The sequence below is a fragment of the Microchirus variegatus genome (genome assembly GCF_963457635.1).
Source record: "Microchirus variegatus genome assembly, chromosome: 2".
Classification (NCBI taxonomy): domain Eukaryota; kingdom Metazoa; phylum Chordata; class Actinopteri; order Pleuronectiformes; family Soleidae; genus Microchirus; species Microchirus variegatus.
The window spans coordinates 6,798,853-6,813,063 of record NC_139803.1 but is presented as its reverse complement, the minus strand read 5'-3'; the positions used below and the strand labels follow the sequence as shown (position 1 = coordinate 6,813,063).

Below are 14,211 nucleotides of genomic sequence, written 5' to 3'. Positions count from 1 at the left end.
TCACGCGCGCGCGCTCTCTCTCTCTCTCTCGTGCACACATATTACAAAATATAATAATTTAACGTGTGTACTGCATCGGAACAGTGGATATAATAGTCCTGTATATATAATAGCTCGTCACCGTGCGTCCGTGCGTCTCTATTTCTATAAAAAAAAACAAAAAAAAACTATTTAATTGTGCCTAGAAACAGAAACATTGGCTTTTAAACCTCCATCCCTGCACTTGTTTCCAAAGCGCCTGACTCGGTTAAGGTTCCTGTTAATGCGCCCCTCGTTCCTCCTCTTCACTTCTCTTAAAAACTCTTCAGGTTTTTCCAACTGAGAGACTCAGGCTTGACGCGGGCGCAACCGCACTAGAGTGGTGGTGGTGGAAGAGGGGGGGGGGAGTCAAGTCGTGCAGGACTGGCGCGGTATCCTCGCACGGGTTTCACAACTCAGAGAAGACCCGACTCGCGCTCGAATCCTGCTTTTTTAAATGATGGTGGAACATGCTGATCGTGAAAGTTGACCAGGGATTTCTAGTTGTGGGGTGTTTGCGAGGCATGGCTTTCGTTTTAACTTGCTTCTTCTTTCTGTCATGGTGAGTATGGCAACTCTCTCTCCTCCGCATGTTCTGACACTTTTACGCACGGCGACCAAAAGATTGTGGATGGATGTGATTTGGAGAAACTGTATTTCCGTCTGTTTTCCTGTATCGGAGGAATATATTTATATATTTTTTTTCATTTTTGTTGCGTGTACTTTTAAGTTATAGTGTCAGCAGCGCTTGGGGAAATCAACACGGTGATACCAGTATCTACTTGGATAACATCACGCGCATATTGGATAGATTACTGGATGGCTATGACAACAGGCTGCGACCCGGATTTGGAGGTATGTTAATGACTGAGACATATTATTATTTATATATGACTGTATCGGTCATGTCATTATCAGGAGATAAAGTTTTACTCTGGCAGCTCTGTGCGTAAATATTCTATGTCTTTTCTTTACATGATGAAGGTAGAACAGTTTACAGTGAACAGTTTAATGTCATTTTACCTTTTGTTGTGAAAAGGAATTTTGATTATATAGGATTTTTTTTCACTGTTTTATATTTCTTATATTCCATTTTGTATCTTTGTCAAAGCAACCACTCATATTTTATTTTTATTTTTTTTTGCTGTAGGTCCAGTTACAGAGGTTAAAACTGACATCTTTGTCACCAGCTTTGGACCCGTGTCAGATGTTGAGATGGTACGTAAACCATACCAAGTACTGGAACTCTGACACACACAATGCTGTGACGACACCGATGCACATATGTTCAATTTCCATCACTTGTCTGTGTCGTCGTGTGAACACAACACAAGAGGATATGTACATTTCTTTCTTTCTCCCCCCTCTGTAACACTGTGCCTATAGATTCACGTCATGGTTCTACACAGCCTTCATTATTCCAGCATTTGGGCAGGATGTCATTAGTGCAGCTTAGGATTTTAATCTGGTTGACAATCCCCCCGTCAGAGAGGGAGCGAGAGACAGATCTGGCTGATGTTGGGACAGGATAGACTGACGACTCCTGTCATGGGATAGGTTGAACGCTGTACGTCTGTTGTACTTTATACTCTTTAGGCTTTAGATGCAATGAAACAGTATCTAAAGCCTACTTCAACTGCCATGCGATATGCTGGTGGCAGTTCTACAGAGAGGCATTTAAAAGGCTCTTAGGGCGTCCATTTGATCTAAAAGCATTCCTTGATGGTATTGTTGAACTTTATGCTGAGTCTGTACATAAAATAATCTATATTCATTTTTAATGAGATCATCATCGATAGGATTTAATAACTTTTCCATTCCAGGTAGCTTATAAAAATGAAACATATGTATGGTTTGGCATCAGTTTTGATTGATATCGTGAAAAAGAAACAACCGAAATGTGTCTGTATACCACATAGATGTTTTAATAGCTAAAACCCAATATTGTATTTCTTAATTTTAATCAAAACTTCTTCTGGCAGCAACAATAACCTAGTCCAGAAATAGAAAAAGAAAGAAAAAAAAAAGCTCATCACATTGCCAGTGCTCAACCCAGCATGTTCCAACACAACCAATTGCTCACACACCCATCTGCCATTCACACTGGGGGTATTAGAGATCGTAATAGCAGAAGCAGAATAAACACCAGTGGCAGTGTTGGTTGTAGCAGTAGTAAATAAATAAATAAATAAATAAACCTATAACCTCCCTCCAGGAATACACCATGGACGTGTTCTTTCGTCAGACCTGGATTGACGAACGGTTAAAATTCGAGGGCCCCATTGAGATCCTGCGGCTCAACAACCTGATGGTCAGCAAGATCTGGACGCCCGACACGTTTTTCCGCAATGGCAAGAGGTCGATCTCTCACAACATGACCACCCCCAACAAGCTGTTCCGCATCATGCAAAACGGAACCATCCTTTACACCATGAGGTAACGTCGCCGGACGGCCAAAAAGCGGAAACAGACCACAGCCCCTTGGAATGCTAGTCAAAGAAACTGGCATCCAGGGATATGCACAGACACTCAAACAAATGTCGAGTGCCTTTCCAAAAAATGAGATATGTGCCATCTGATACTGAAAACAGGCCTGGGAAGCAGTTAAAACAAACATACTTTGTTCCAGAAGGATATGGAGTATATCTACAGTATGTAGGACAAAAAAAAGCAAATTTTTCCTAAAATAATCAGATCATTAAATTGCTTAACTTTCACTTTAAAACAGAATCTTTTCATTTAGCTGAAAGGCTTTTGTTTGCAGACATACTGGCACATATTTCTCTCATTTTTTTTTTTACAAAATGATGACAGGAAATGCTTTACATAATAACCTTGACTAAGTTCAGTGTCATTTGTCAACTGGACTTCTTTGCTAGCGACTGTGCATCAAATATGAATCAAGGACGTCTTTAAACTTGTTTCTATTCTGACAGATTAACTATAAATGCAGAGTGCCCCATGCGTCTGATGAACTTCCCGATGGATGGCCATGCCTGCCCGCTCAAGTTTGGGAGTTGTGAGTAGTTGTTGTCTTTTCTTTTGGACATCATCGCTGCTGTGACAGATGGTTTCAATATCAAATGTTCTGTCTGCCGCTCTGTGTGTGCGCTGATTTTGATTTAAAATGGCATGCACAGTGCAGTGCATTAGGAGAATAACTCTTTGTAACGTGATCTTCATTAGTTACCAGTTCCTGCTTGGTGCTTAAGTGGCAGGAAACAAGAGTTCGCAGTATATCGTGCGAGTCGAGAGTGAAGGATAACGGCCGCATCCACATACATTATCACCACCACATTATGTAATGTACAAGGCTCGTAATAGTTTCACTCATTAAAAATATAAAACGCTATTGTGTTGTTCAGGTGAACATATGGTGTTCAAGATCACAGGGTAATTACATGCACTGTGCGACGATTTGTTATTATGTCTTTGACTTCAGTGCAATTAAAAGTCTGTTCTTGCGTTGCGTGTTTGTCAGCTCATGTAGACTAATGTCATCTGAGGAGGAAAAATAGTTATGTAATGACATTTAAAAGATGTAGAACACACATAGCACTCCAGTATTAAGTAAAAAAGGAGCAATAATTTGCCATTTATAGCCTAAATTGTTTTAAAATAAACAAAAAGGATCCATTTTATGACATTTCTTCCTCTGTCCAGATGCATACCCTATGAGCGAGATTGTGTACACGTGGAAGAAAGGACCTCTGTCTTCTGTCGAGGTGCCACAGGAATCCTCCAGTCTGCTGCAGTATGACCTCATTGGTCAAACGGTGTCAAGTGAGCGACTCCAATCGAACACAGGTGAGCGACGCCTGAATCAAGCTGTGTACGTTTCCCAAAAAAGCTGAATCTGATCTGCAGCCTTTTGCATTTTCCAAACCAAGATAGGAAACAGATGATGTTTGCTTCCTCAGGTGAATACGTGATCATGACTGTCCACTTCCACCTACAAAGGAAAATGGGCTTCTTCCTGATCCAGACGTACATCCCTTGCATAATGACTGTCATCCTGGCCCAAGTCTCTTTCTGGATCAATAAGGAATCCGTTCCAGCTCGGACTGTGTTTGGTAAGATTTATTTTACAGCGATATGCCGTGCTCATGCTCACGCGGCACGTTCCATAACTGTGAGCGGTAATTGAAACATAAAGATCTGGCAGGAACAGGCTTTTTGTGGAAGAGCAGTCTTCTCTGGCTGCCGCGATTGCATGATTGCAATCACTTAAAGAAGAAAGTATAACGCGGGGAAGATGTAAATCAAGTTGTCGGGTTGTCGGGAACCGGATTTCTCAAAGCGGGTGACTCATGCGTAATCCATTGTGTTTTGACATGTTGCACAAGAGCCTTCAATCTGTCAAGTTTTTGCTCTCGCAAAGTTTTCGACTCTCAAAGACAAAACTCTTAAGCTTAAATGAACATGTTCTGCATTTATTGACTCGCCTCCCACTGCTTGACCCTCTCGCTCGGGAACAGCAAGTAGAAGTAATTGCGAATTCTCTGCACAGATTAGCCAATGAAACGCAACCCTTCGACAGGGAAAACAAGGAGAGATCTCTTCATTCCCTCCTTTTCCTCCTCCACACTGATTAATTGGGGAACAAATAATTTTTTGAAATTGGTCATAGAAGAGCTGCGAGAGGGAGGATGTTTGCTTGGCCCGCTTCCAAGCACTCACAGGTTCTGCTCGCTCAAATTACATCACGCTACAGTTGTCACCGAGCTCTAGCCTCGGGAGCAGAGAGGGCGAGAGACACCGAACAATGACGGACAGACAAAAAGAAAGAGAGGGACAAAGTAAAAGAAAACAGGGGGGGGGATCTGTGGAACTGTGGAGAGATTTTTAATTCTGATTCACCACGTGGTAAATTTCAACAAGCTGCAGCTGATGCTGATGGGTACAGTGACACTGCAGCCTCTTGTAGATTATTATGGCTCTGTGGTCGGCACTTGTGAACGAGAAGAGAGCCGGCACTCCAGCTATAGTCTGTGCTCTCCTTCAGAGAGGACGTACCAATCATTGGCATTAGGGGGAAGTTTAAGCCCACATCTGTGGCAACTCATTTATCAATGTTTCCTCTTGATTTGGCTGAGCTCTGGACAAGTGCATATTTTAGAATCCAGAGAATATAGAATAAATAAATAAATAAATGAAGATGCCACATATTGGATTTGTCATCACAGATTGTCCGAGCAGCATCATGTGATGTAATTTGTTTCTAAATTTAGAGGTCCTCGCTTATGAGCTCTTAAAATACCTGGAGTTACAGGATGTAGTTCTCTAAATCTATTACCTGACTTAGTTTCCGAGAAGAGGAGGAGAAGAAGAGGAGGAGAAATTCCAGCCTGTCGGTACATTAAGCCATTGTATGTTGTGTGCCGGATTGTCAACAGCTACTCTAAAAGCTGAAAGTCCCTTGAGCTCGAGCCTCACAGACTTAATTGAGTGTGGCCTAATTTGTACCTTGCTTCTTTTTTCTTTTTCTTTTTTTCCAGTAAAAGCACATAAATGCCCCAAGCACTTAATTTCTATCCTGTCTTTATACTTCACCCCCTTTTCCCTCCTACACTCGGTCATACGTACTTTCTCTCTTCTGCTTCCTGACAGCTTTTCATCCCATGTTCCTCCTCCTCCCGTTTGCCTTGTGCCTGAGCGTAAGACAGTTTGGGGTAGTTGGGTATAGAAAAATGCTTGTAATATATTATTGAGTGCATTAAATCCCCCGTGAGATTCTAACAAAATGTGCGCAACTGCAGTGCGTGGACAGCAGCAGGGAAAAAAAGTTTAGCTTCCCCTACTCACTTTAGCTCGATGAAAGTGAATTAGGGCATTAGAGGAGATCTTCATTGTCAGGTTCTCCTCTCTCTCTCACTCTCTACCTTTAATATGCACCTTCCATGGACCTTGTGTGTGTTAAGTGTCCATTCCATTTTGAAAATGTCACGTATTAAAGAGACATTATGGATGACCTCAGCTTTGATTTGATATTCTCCTAGAAAAGATCTGTGAAGACTGTTCAACAGTCAACACACTTCATACAGAGCTTTTAGAAAACTGTCTTTAAAAGTCTTTCAATGTTCAATCGTTACATTATGTCTCACATAGAAGGTGAAGTGTCTCTTCACTCCTGGGAAAGGGTTGATACGACAACAAACGGTGGTTTTCTGTGGGCTTTTGATATGAAGCAATGGCATGTTTGTGAACTTTGAGAGTGAGACAGTTATACTACAAAGCAACGCTAATCACCTTCTGGCTGTAGGCTTATATTTAATGCATAGAAATGAGAGTGGAAGGCTACAGACTGAATAATTAACTCTGCAATAAAGCAAACGAGTATAGTTGCAGCTAAGAAAACAGTCAGCGCCAGTTCTATACTAAGATCACGTGTAAAATCCTAACCCTCCTGTGTGCAGGTATCACCACCGTCTTGACCATGACGACGCTCAGCATCAGCGCCCGCCACTCCCTGCCCAAAGTCTCCTACGCCACGGCCATGGATTGGTTCATCGCCGTCTGCTTCGCCTTCGTCTTCTCAGCCCTGATCGAGTTCGCAGCCGTCAACTATTTCTCCACCCTCCAGGCCAACAGGGAGCTGCGCAAGGCGGCGGCGATGAAGGCGGCGGCTCAGGAGGCGGCGGCCGCAGGAGCAAGAGCAGAAGCAGGAGCGCCCCCACCTGCAGCCACGGGGAATGATGGCGAGGTTTCCTCAGTAAGTCTGCTCTGCCCACACTGCCTGTTTCACATTTTTGTTCATTTGAACAGAACAAAAAGAAGCTTCCGATACAAGACAGGTTCACTTTAAGTTGCCCTCACATACACAGATATCCAAATATCAAGCTCTTCAACACTGTTTTTATAGCTTGAAAATGTGGTTAAAAGTTCATTTTTTTGGAGCCAAATCATGTTTTTTTATGATATTCTCCTGTATTTACCTGTTTTCAAACTATCTTAAAATATATCATAACCTCCACGTGCACATTACCAGGCTACATTAGCACCACGAAGCATCTGAATTATTAAAGGTTTATTAGGACAAACAGCTTCCGTGAGCCAACCACCCACGCAGAAATAAGGTACCACTACACGAACACTAGAATGCTTGTGTTAAAATGCATTACGTGTGTTTTAAAGTGCTGGATTACTACTATAAGCAGAGGCTTTGTGCAGAATAATCAGCTATTTCCTTCTGCATGGAGCAGACGCATTTAGCCTGATATGAAGTGAAACTATAACTGCGTAGATTTCTGTGTGAATATGAAATAAGTGGTGCAGAGATTCTAGCTGGATATATTAATGCTGCTGGACTGACTGACTTAATGATTATTGTCATCTGGTTGTTGTTTTGCAGTGAAGCAAACTGAGCTTGTTTTCTTCTTCTTATCTCTTGTGGTTTTATGATTTTGACACACCGTTAAGGCGCTATTATGCTCCCTCTTTGGCTAAAATCTCGCTTCCTTCCACCCATTCTGCCTTTCTGAAGGGATTTGTTATAAGTCAGTTTGCTGAGTGACCTTTCATCTCGTGATGATACGTTATACGATTCAAATGCGCTGATAAACGAGGCTGTTTCGTGGCTTTAAGGTTGCCTGGCTGCAGTCGTCTGTCACATGTGAAGGACATAACCAGCAGCGGCACTGATTAGTCACAGCGACGAGAAGTTTAGGTTTATTTTTACATCACTTGAGGATAAAGTTTGTCTATACTTTCACGTTTCTCTCTGCCTCCTCTGTAGCCGGTCCCTTTTAACCATTTTCCTTTGTTTACATTGCACATGTAAACCATACACATGGCACACAATCACTCTTTTATCCTCTGCCTCATCCCAGAGAAAGTCATAATCTTGCTTACATCACATACATACATGCCCCCACCCCGCCTCCCTTTTCCTCCCCCTCACACACACACACACAAAACCCGGCAACATTTAACATTATCCCTTTTTTCCCCCGGCTTCATCTCCGTTGCCTCCTGCTGTGCTTCCTTTTATTCTCTCTTCACAAACGCACTCTCTCCCTCTTGACCATCGCCTCTGCCTCCATTTCTGCTCGTCTCCACTTTGTTCATGCGTGTCGTCGCACGCGTGCAGGCGTGTGTGTGTATGAACGCCTTGTAATCTGCAGGAAACTCGGGCCCCTAACGTGCACACTATTCACTCCGTACAGCGTCTTATCCATACATCCACGTATAGGATATATTATCCTGTCGCCGTGTCCTTCTCTGCGCTGTAACTGTGTGATAACCACACACAGTGACACGAGGTGACAGCCAGTGGCTCAGGCCAACGATGTTGCTACAGATTATGTAAGTGCCATAGATTAAGGGAATATCCAGCAGATCACTGCTGGCTCTCAAGCACGAGGGCAGCCACCACACTGATGTGGAGTGGGGGCTGACAAAGATGACCCAGTCCATTTTTTTTTGTGCAGCGAGATGTGGAGGGGTGGATGTGAGGGGTCAGTGTGCTGCTCTGTTATTGTGTTTTCATTGTGTGTGTGTGTGTGTGTGTGTGTGTGTGTGTGTGTGTGTGTGTGTGTGTGTGTGTGTGTGTGTGTGTGTGTGTGTGTGTGTGTGTGTGTGTGTGTGTGTGTGTGTGTGTGTGTGTGTGTGTGTGTGAGAGTGAAAGTCACACTGAAAGAAAGAGAGTGGGAGGGATACATCATGAAAAAAAAATGTCTGCTTTCACCAAATATGTAGGAGGGGAAGACTTTTCATTATACACAAAGACAAAAAAACAACAACACAACAACGGTGACTGGGAATAGGAACCACCTCAGTCACGATTTTATAAAAACACTACAACCTGATATGACAGTTCAGGTGAAGCAACAACAATAACAGAAACCTCACAAAAACATGTTTTTATGCTTCATTTAATGAACCAAATTGTAAACACGGCGGGGGTTATCATCAGTGATAGTGTATGCATTGTCACTGGTGTGTGTGTGTGTGTGTGTGAGTAGGTGGTGCAGTGCGTGGTGCAGGAAATTACCAGAAAATAAAACAGTTGTGGGAGGAAATAAAGGGAAATGTGATAAGAATGATGGAAAGAAAGGAACTTTATTTATTGGCAGAGACGCAGGTGCGAGTCATCATGAGATTAGTGATCACGGCTGGGGCGAACAAACACCCTCATTAATTCGGAGCGGTGCGGCACACATTTGTCGCGACATCACGGCGTCCTGATAATTGGACTGAATCGGTGTTGTAATGTTCAAACTCGGGGCAAAAAACTGCAGACAGCTACAAAAAAAAAAAAAAAATGACACGCACCATAAGAGTCGCAGCCTATAAAGTCATGCGGTGGAGTTGTCTTGCAAACACGAGCAACTTTTGAGGCGTGGGAGGAAACGGGAAGAGGAAACGCCGCTCAACACAGCTGTGTTGCATTTGCTATATGCAAAAGTTATTTCTCTGTGTAAACCAGCAGCTGTCTGTGTTTTTACGGCTATTTCATGAACTAAATGATGTTGGTCTTTGATATTGATTTCACACTGGACAATGATTTTGGCACACAGGTTTGTGTTGTCACCAGATTCTTCACATTTTACAAGTCAGTGGATATTTTGGAATGTACACTTTATTCCTTTATCTGTTTCTATAAACAGTTATTTTCCACAGTGGGTGTTAAAAATGCGAGGAGATGTCGTAAAATACTGTATTTGCAGCTAATCAGCCATCTGTGTTTTCATTTGCCAGTTTTATTGCATCTGTCACTGGCTCAATGTGTTATTCTTGCACCATCTCGTTTTTATTCTCCAACTTTAATAAGGAAATGAGTGGCCATAGCAGTTATAGGGAGAATACACGCTGCCCTGCTTCAAATTCACCAATACCCAACAGTACTTTAACATACAGATATCCAGCTCTGCCACTACCACATGTGTAAATGTACTCCCACTCAACGCCCACTGAGATGAACTTCCATGCCAAACATGGAGATAGCGCACACTGTATTTCTGTGACCCTTATTTCTAAAACACACATAAACATACAGCTCATGCTACTTTCCATCCCCCCCTCAGATTTGATTATTCTCACCCAAACATCATCCGTGTACAGTATCAGTCAATTCTCTCGCAGTCTCGCAGTTTGCTGAAATCCAGAGCATTGGAACCACGAGAGGACAAACTGATCCCTTTGGGGGTTTTTGACCATGCAGGAAAGTGCCAAGCTGGTCTGCTGTCATTAGCAAAGGATTATTCGAGTACAGTGCATGTACTCTACCAATGTGTCGGACCAATTATAGTGATAGGTGGCTGACAATTGACAGCTGTAGCCAAATTAAGTTTGAGTATAAATCACCAACCTTGACCTTAACAATGAGTGATCCAACAGGAGGAGACATTTAGTGATGGAGGGGACCAGATGTTAGATTAACCTGGACACACTCCCTCTCGTAACTACTAACCCATTGTGTTTCAAATTGTTTGACAAATCCTTTTTTTAAAACGATTATTAATATCACTTCCCACCCTTTTCTTGAGAGATGAGTCTGAAATATCGCGGCTGGGGAACAGCGTCAGAAAAGAGGGATTTCTATCGGCTCGTTTACAGCAACTAGGAGGTTTTTGACCATAAAAACAAGTTGATGTATGTAAATAGACCTCCATAACTAACATATATGTGCAACAGGACCACTCTATGTGAGCTTTAAAGACACACGTCACACTATTCGAGCCTAATACTAATATTTATTGATTGTTTTTGTCTGGTCGTGTAAGTCAAACAGGCTTATTAGTGTCCAGTGGCTTAATTCTTAGCCTTTTATGGCACATATCTGTTATACTGTATCTTTCAATGATTGTGCTTGAATTGGAATAATATTGGAACAAAAAGTATGACTCAACATTATGGAATCCATTGTGTCCAAAGGTCATTTTGACATACTTTAGTTGCCGTAGATTTATACGCACATTACCTCTTTATTATTAAGGTGAGAAACTGGCAGACAAAGACTTTATTGAGTGTTTTGATCTGGATCAGAATTATCTTTCAAACACTAAAACAAAAATGTCAGCTTTTAATAAGCAGTGTAGAACTCAAAACTGTACTTTTAATCTCAGACAAATCCTTTGCATCTGCAAATTATATTTCAAGTGAAATTAAATTAATAATACGGGGGACTTAGACACACACACACACGCACGCTGTCTCATTTCAGAAAGTCATCGTACAGTTTTTGGATGCGTTCCTCTCAATCGGAGGATTGCAAGTTGTCGAGTAGCATGTAATCCAGCATTCTGACAAATCCCAATGTAAATCTCACAAGATCACTTTGCGCTCCAACATTCTAGTTTGGGGAGAGGGGGGGGGGGGGGGGGGGGGGAATAATAAATAAATACACTGTGTAGTGAATAAGTCCAACAGTAAGGCTGGATGATGATGAGTCACTGCTCTAATGGATTGCACGTCATGAACAGTGACATGAACATTCCTCTGCAAAAGTACTGTTTACTGCAAAATGAGGGAATGGTTCGGTCCTACTATGCACATATGGCATTTATGCCATACAATATGTGTGTGTGTCTGCATGACTGGTTGCTGTCTTAGATTTGTATGATTTTCATCTATTCAATCATGTTTCTCTTTAATTAGTCGTAATCCTAATTTCCTCACGATTCTTTAATGTAAGGTTTAGTATGATTTATTTGGACTTAAAGTGGATTGAACTCTCCTTTAGTTCCACACAGTACCTATAGGCACCACACTGTTCTCTGACCCATTTCCCTGATGTGCATCCCCTTTCTCCCTCTACACACACACACACACACACACACACACACACACACAGTGTCTGATTTTCAACTATCGGAGCTCTGGAAGTTGATGAGGCGTAACAGTAACCATGTGTCAAAATACTGGGAACCTCTTTTGTTTTAATGTGTTTTGATTGCGTCCCACAACGGCATCAATCCAGATGAAGGGGGTTTGACTGAAATCACATCAAATCAAAAGCAAAACATCATTGATTTCCTTTGTTGGGCTTAATTACCGTGTTCCTCATTGTTATTCTAGACATCGTGTTCCGCAGACACACACACACACACACACACACACACACACACATTCATTGATCAACTCACAGCTGTGCAAATGTGGCACTAACATCAGGGCGCACCAGCACAGCACCACTTTCATTATTAACACTCATATGACATTATGCAATATTCTCTTTAATGTCATTTTTTTTTTTTCATTTCTCACATTTTCTATCCTTTTTTTTTTTTTTTTATATCTTTGCTTTTCAAAGATGGACGCCACAAGTGTGCTGAAGAAGAGGATGAACTCTGCGCCGATGTTTGACCGTCCTGCCAAAACTTTTCCCAACCCACCCGTCAATGCCCAAGCCTTCCTGCAGCAGGGTTCAGCCGTACCGGCCAACAATGTCCTGACCGGCACGAGCATCATCGACAAATACTCGCGCATCCTCTTTCCCCTCTCATTTGGCGCCTTCAACCTGGTCTACTGGATCGTCTATCTCACTAAGGACACCATGGAGATGTCCAGGTGAACAGATGGCATGGTTCTTACCAATGATTCCTTGTATTTCTTTCGTTTTACACGGAGAGAACACGGTGGTTTTTATTCAGACGGTGGTGGTGTTGGGACTTTTTTTCTGTGGTGCTACCTCCTCACTGAATACAATTTGTTTTGTTAAATGATGCATGGCTTCATACAAGTTCTTTATATGTGTGTGTGTGTGTGTGTGTGTGTGTGTGAATTAAATAGGTTCGTTTCAATCCATTATTTCAATTGGAAGTCTAAACTAGTTGGAGGCAGCCAGCCAGGGCAGAATTCAAGCAGATGGGCTGCTGCCGATCATTGTGTGGGAAAATAAAGGACACACTTTACCTCTTTAATCAAAATCTTGCAGCGACTATGGCCATTTTAAAATTGAAATATACACTTTTTTATACGCATTGTTTTATTTGTGTGTGTTTAAGTACAAGTGTGTTTTATTGGTGTATTCATGAAATGTACAATGCATCTGTCTCCATTTTTAAAAATGTATTTTACATGACATATTACTTTAATATATTTTTTCTTCAGCAGCCACACAGCTGTGACACTTATAATTTTTTGCCGTTTGGCTCCTTTAATTCTCTCATGAGTGGTCAGTGGACTGCACAGCATTATTTGAGCTAAATGCTAACCTCAGCCTGCACAAAATGAACATTTTAGCAGGTAATCTAGTCAATGGTTACCATTTGATATAAAGTCTGTGCTCTTAACTCAGTGAATTTGCCGGACGTTGATTCTGTTTTTCAGTCTGGGCAAAATGTGGGTGACTGACAGACTTTGACAGCAGCCCCTCTCAAACCATACTGCATGGGTGGAAAAGACACGAAACGAAACTTTCAGATAACCGCTCTGCTCAGGAAAAATCAACAACCTGATGTGCCAGATGGTTTGTTTCAGTCTTTGTTTCATCAAGGGCAATGCTGGAAACTGTTTGGGAAAGAACAGACAGCTTCAGAAGAATAGTTGGCAGGTGATTGGATAAACCATCTGCCTGTCGCTGTCTATTATCGTCGCCAAAGCCCAAACTTTTTTTTTTTATTATTTGAGGAAAACCTTCAGTCACGTTCTTTGCTCGTCTTTCAATGAACGATCTGATCTAAGCCTATGAGCTCTACTTGCTTCCCTCTTTAGGGAGCCAGTGTTATTGCTAATGAACAGCCTCTCCGCCCTGTCCTTGTAAGACGAGGTTATTATCTTCCAGTAAACGCTCTCATAAGATGCTAATTTGTCCAAAACCACTGTGGCCACAAGCAAATAAGTTGGCGCCTGGGGAGATTGTGCTTACTAAATGCGCCTCTTAGTCTTTGTCTTGACAACTTGTGTTTGCAAAGAAACATCAACCTACTGTATCCAGCATGGGTCATATTGCTCCTGCATGGTTTGGTAGATTATACGGTTTCATTTTAAATGAAAAATGGCTGTTTACTAACAAGTCTAAGAATTTAGAAAGCGAGTCTTTGTCTGTGCTGACAAAATGGTTAATAAATACATGAATTATATATCAACTAGTCACTGATGACAATTATACAGGGGCCCTTGAACGTTTTTGCAAAATCACACAATTGGGTCATTTTGTGCAAGAAAGAAGTTAAGTCGTAGATTACTAAATTACTGTTGATGTGAGATTCCGTGCAGAACAATGAGCGAGTAATGCTAAGCAAGAGAGAG

The 14,211-nt window shown here is 41.9% G+C and overlaps 1 protein-coding gene across 1 annotated transcript; it reads left to right on the top strand.

Annotated features, from left to right (window-relative positions):
- Window positions 1-488: 488 nt before the first annotated feature.
- On the top strand, window positions 489-12,532 carry gabra6b (gamma-aminobutyric acid type A receptor subunit alpha6b; the record flags this gene model as incomplete). Its single annotated transcript, XM_083910291.1, has 9 exons — window positions 489-580; window positions 749-873; window positions 1,169-1,236; window positions 2,234-2,454; window positions 2,955-3,037; window positions 3,682-3,825; window positions 3,939-4,091; window positions 6,435-6,730; window positions 12,272-12,532. 9 exons carry the CDS (start codon window positions 489-491, stop codon window positions 12,530-12,532), a joined length of 1,443 nt encoding a protein of 480 aa, XP_083766417.1.
- Between the last annotated feature and the right edge of the window lie 1,679 nt (window positions 12,533-14,211).